We start from the raw sequence: 5,000 nt of genomic DNA, 5'->3' as shown, positions 1-5,000 counted from the left end.
GGCTGTCAATCTCCCCAACTACTTTTTAAATATCTAACATAATCAACTATGATGCACACACACATACACACATACATTCCTTAACTTATGATCATTATTATCAATAGCGTTATTATAATTTCACTGTTGCCGCTACTTCAACAGCGTTAAATCTTAAGTTAATTTCCTCCACCTTTTCAATTTGCTAAATTTTACGATAATACATTTTCCCACCTATTCAATTTGCAAATTTTACGAAATTACATTTTTCCCACCTTTTCAATTTGCAAATTTTACGAAATCCCATTTTCCCACCTTTTTAATTTGAAAATTTCATGAAATTACATTTTTCCCACCTTTTCGATTTGAAAATTTTACGAAATTATATTATCCCCACCTTTTCAATTTGCAAAATTTACGATATTACATTTTCCCCACCTTTTCAGTTTGAAAATTCTACGAAATCACATTTTCCCACCTTTTCAATTTGCAAATTCTACGAAATCACATTTTCCCATCTTTTCAATTTGCAAATTTTACGAAATTACATTTTTCCCACCTTTTCAATTTGCATATTTTACGAAATCACATTTTCCCACCTTTTCAATTTGAAAATTTTACGAAATTACATTTTCCCCACCATTTCTCAATTTGAAAAATTTACGATACTACATTTTCCCCACCTTTTCAATTTGCAAATTTTACGATATTACATTTTCCCACCTTTTCAATTTGTAAATTTTACGAAATCACATTTCCCACCTTTTCAATTTGCAAATTTTACGAAATTACATTTTCCCCACCTTTTCAATTTGAAAAATTTACGATATTACATTTTCCCCACCTTTCCAATTTGCAAATTTTACGAAATCACATTTTCCCACCTTTTCAATTTGCAAATTTTACGAAATTACATTTTTCCCACCTTTTCAATTTGCATATTTTACGAAATCACATTTTCCCCACCTTTTCAATTTGTAAATTTTACGAAATCACATTTATCCCACCTTTTGAATTTGTAAATTTCACGAAATCACATTTTCCCATCTTTTCACTTTTTAAATTTTACGAAATTACATTTTCCCCACATTTTCAATTTGCATATTTTACGAAAGTGAACGAGGATAATTGCTCATCGACTCTAAAGAGACGGAGACGAAATCCGAAAAGCTAAACTTGTATATTGATGTACTAAATCGTAAGTAAAAACATAGTATGCTTCGATAAGCGATAACTTTGTGCTGATCGATAGTGCACTTGAGTTTATAGCAAAGAATCAACATCGTCAGTATGTTTTTTTTTTTTTTTTTTTTTGGTAAATTAACCAAGTAGGCCTACCTGTGTTTTATGACCGTCATTATGTATAAATTGTAATTGGTATCATAAAAATCGTCCAATACATATATATATATATATATATATATATATATATATATATATATATATATATATATATATATATATATATATATATATATATATATATATATATATATATATAGGCTTATAAGTAAATATATATATATATATATATATATATATATATATATATATATTTATATATATATATGCATGTATAATATACATATATATATATATATATATATATATATATATATATATATATATATATATATATATATACATTGGCTACAATAAGTTGTCTGACGCCCGAAAATTTCATCAGTGCCATATACTGATATAAACATAAATACAAACACAATACAGTAAACAACATCAGAAACAGAAAACTCACGTGAAGTGTCTGGTATCGGGAATGGCTCGGTTGGACGCCAACTTATCGCTCTCGGCCTGGTTGAACTTATTCCGGGCGTAGGCGTCCGCCCCGGGGCTGAGGGTGGCGGCGGCAATGTAGCCCTCCTCGTCCAGGAACAAGGAGGGTCGGATGCCCCCGCCTGAACCCCCGATGCCTCCGGGGACATGAAGGCCAGCGATCACTCCCCCGCCGCCCGCCGAGGACGACCTGGAGGCCAGGGACCCCGATCCTTGTTGCAAGGTCACGGCCGAGTCCTTCAATCGTAGCGCTAGGTTTTCTGATCCCTGTCGGATGGAAGGACATGCAAATTGTTATAAAATGGATATAATTAAACCTAATCCCAAAATTGTTATAAAATGGATAAAATTAATCCTAATAATAAAATTGTTAAATTGTTATAAAATGGATATAATTAATCCTAATAATAAGATTGTTAAGTTGTTATAAAATGGATATAATTAATCTTAATATTAAAATTGTTAAAGTGTTATAAAATGGATATAATTAATCCTAATAATAAAATTGTTAAGATGTTATAAAATGGATATAATTAATCTTAATATTAAAATTGTTAAAGTGTTATAAAATGGATATAATTAATCCTAATAATAAAATTGTTAAATTGTTATAAAATGGATATAATCAACCCTAACAATAAAATTGCTAAATTGTTATAAAATAGATATAATTAATCCTAATAATAAAATTCGGCTTATTGATAATAGGACGATTTTTATAATAATGAGTTAGGGTGAAACTGAGGTTTATATACTAAATACGGTTATATTATAATACATAAGTTTACCTTCAAGGTTCTATAGAACAATTACTAAGAATCAATGAGAGAGAGAGAGAGAGAGAGAGAGAGAGAGAGAGAGAGAGAGAGAGAGAGAGAGAGAGAGAGAGCGAGAGAGAGAGAGTCACATGAATTTTGGATGTATCAAGGACTTTTTAGTCCATCCGCGGAGACTTCATCTGCTCTTAGATAGAGCAAATTAGTTTAAACGTTTAAAGAGTTTTTATAATCTTATCTAACTTAATCTTATATTCGTTTACCGTGTCACTGTTCACTACATCCGCTGGAAGTCTGTTCCATGTATTTGGTGATTTGTATGTAAAGAAATGACCTCATTGAGTATAGTTGGGGAGAGAGAGAGAGAGAGAGAGAGAGAGAGAGAGAGAGAGAGAGAGAGAGAGAGAGAGAGACGTGCAAGCATAAGTGATGCTGAAGTGTTCAGGTGAAAAGGAGGCTTAGCGCTGACCTTTGAAATCAAATCAACCACCATTGATGGGAGAGATTCTATTACGGGGTAATCCTGTTGTGTTTATTTATTTCCTTTTGAGGATTTCAAGGATTCTCTGAATCATCACAGGGCTGGATTACAAAAATGTATAGAAAATTTATGAATTAATAAATTAATCAAGGTTACACATTTCTATATAACGAAATACAGGTCATAAGCACTGATGATGCTATAATGGCGTTAGCGAATCTCTCTCTCTCTCTCTCTCTCTCTCTCTCTCTCTCTCTCTCTCTCTCTCTCTCTCTCTCTCTCTCTCATCGTGGATTTATGATTAAATTTTACAAACATCATAATAATGAATAACGTTAATTTAGATTACAACACTTCGTATTTACAGTAGTATCTTAGGCCGGGAGCACACTAGCGACTCTGTGGCGCCACAAAGCCACAGCATCGTGTGGCGGGGATGTGGTCTCCAATAGGTTTCCATTGTTTTCAAATTTTGCCGCGCAAACTAGCGACTGTGGCAAGTGACTGTGGTTCTCTGTCGCTCATCCCCGCCACAGTCGTGGGGTGGTTTTGAAAACAATGGAAACCTATGGGAGACCACATCCCCGCCACACGATGCTGTGGCTTTGTGGCACACAGAGTCGCTAGTGCGCTCCCGGCCTTAGTGTCTGTATCTTCATAATAATTTCTCCAAAACCTTCATTCAGAAATAGTAAAATTTGTTATTTCTATAATATATATATATCATAACAAAAACATACTCCACAACTTTATCTGGTTTCCATGCGTTATTTAGCATCTAAAATTACATAATAATGATAATAATTTTCAACAAATCGAAAGCACGGTGAAAGCTGTGAAAATGTATCCGTAGATTTTCTTTTGTATCGTAAGTTTATCTCAATACCAGTTATGATATATATATATATATATATATATATATATATATATATATATATATATATATATATATATCTATATATATATATATATATATACAATGAAATTTTATTATTATTATTATCATTATCATTATTATTATTATTATTATTATTATTATTATTATTATTATTATTATTATTACTTATGTAATATACTCGTATATGTAAACATACATGCGAAAATAAATAAATAAATAAATAATAATAATAATAATAATAATAATAATAATAATAATAATAATAATAATAATAATAATAATGCTTACTGGGTAAATAATATCTTATGTAAAAAGTGTTGATAATAGAGTCCTAGAATAATAATAATAATAATAATAATAATAATAATAATAATAATAATAATAATAATATCGTGGCAGGTCACACCAGCCACTGCATAATTAACAACCGACCTTTCAATTAATCGGTCAATTACCCGCCGAGTGCTATTACCACAAAGTGTGAGTACCGTCTAATATGACCTGAATAATGTTAATTGCAACAGGAGAGAGAGAGAGAGAGAGAGAGAGAGAGAGAGAGAGAGAGGAGAGAGAGAGAGAGAGAGAGAGAGAGAGGAGAGAGAGAGAGAGAGAGAGGTGACCTTTTAGATGCCATTAACGGTTTTAAATTATCAAAATCGCTTGGTACATATGCAGCTACATTATCATATAAATGATAATAATAATAATAATAATAATAATAATAATAATATAATAATAATAATAATAATAAATTATTTACTATTATTATTAATATTAATTTTTATTACTTTTACTATAATAATTATTATTATTATTATCATTATTATTATTATTATTATTATCATTATGACTATTATTATCATCATTATTATTATTATTATTATTATTATTATTATTATTAAGTAGTTTATTGACACTAAGGAATTTTAATACTTGATTCTAGCTTAGTTTATGTGAGGAACAAGTTACTGAAAAGAATTGAAAATGAAACGATACCACTATGTGAAAAATAATATATAGACAATAATAAAAATTTTACTCTTATTAGGTCACTTTTCTCAATAAAGGATAA

The 5,000-nt window shown here is 30.0% G+C and overlaps 1 protein-coding gene across 3 annotated transcripts in view; it reads right to left on the bottom strand.

The window, feature by feature from the left end:
* Pgant2 (polypeptide N-acetylgalactosaminyltransferase 2) overlaps positions 1-5,000 on the bottom strand; it is a 415,237-nt gene that overhangs the window by 268,974 nt on the left and 141,263 nt on the right. For all 3 annotated transcript variants that reach the window (XM_068383494.1, XM_068383491.1, XM_068383492.1), the window contains one exon: positions 1,736-2,040. In XM_068383494.1, the coding sequence (XP_068239595.1) occupies positions 1,736-2,040 (305 nt within the window). The remainder of the gene's footprint in view (positions 1-1,735; positions 2,041-5,000) is intronic.

The sequence above is a fragment of the Palaemon carinicauda genome, chromosome 11 (assembly GCF_036898095.1).
Source record: "Palaemon carinicauda isolate YSFRI2023 chromosome 11, ASM3689809v2, whole genome shotgun sequence".
NCBI classification, from domain to species: domain Eukaryota; kingdom Metazoa; phylum Arthropoda; class Malacostraca; order Decapoda; family Palaemonidae; genus Palaemon; species Palaemon carinicauda.
This window is presented reverse-complemented; position numbering and strand designations above follow the sequence as displayed.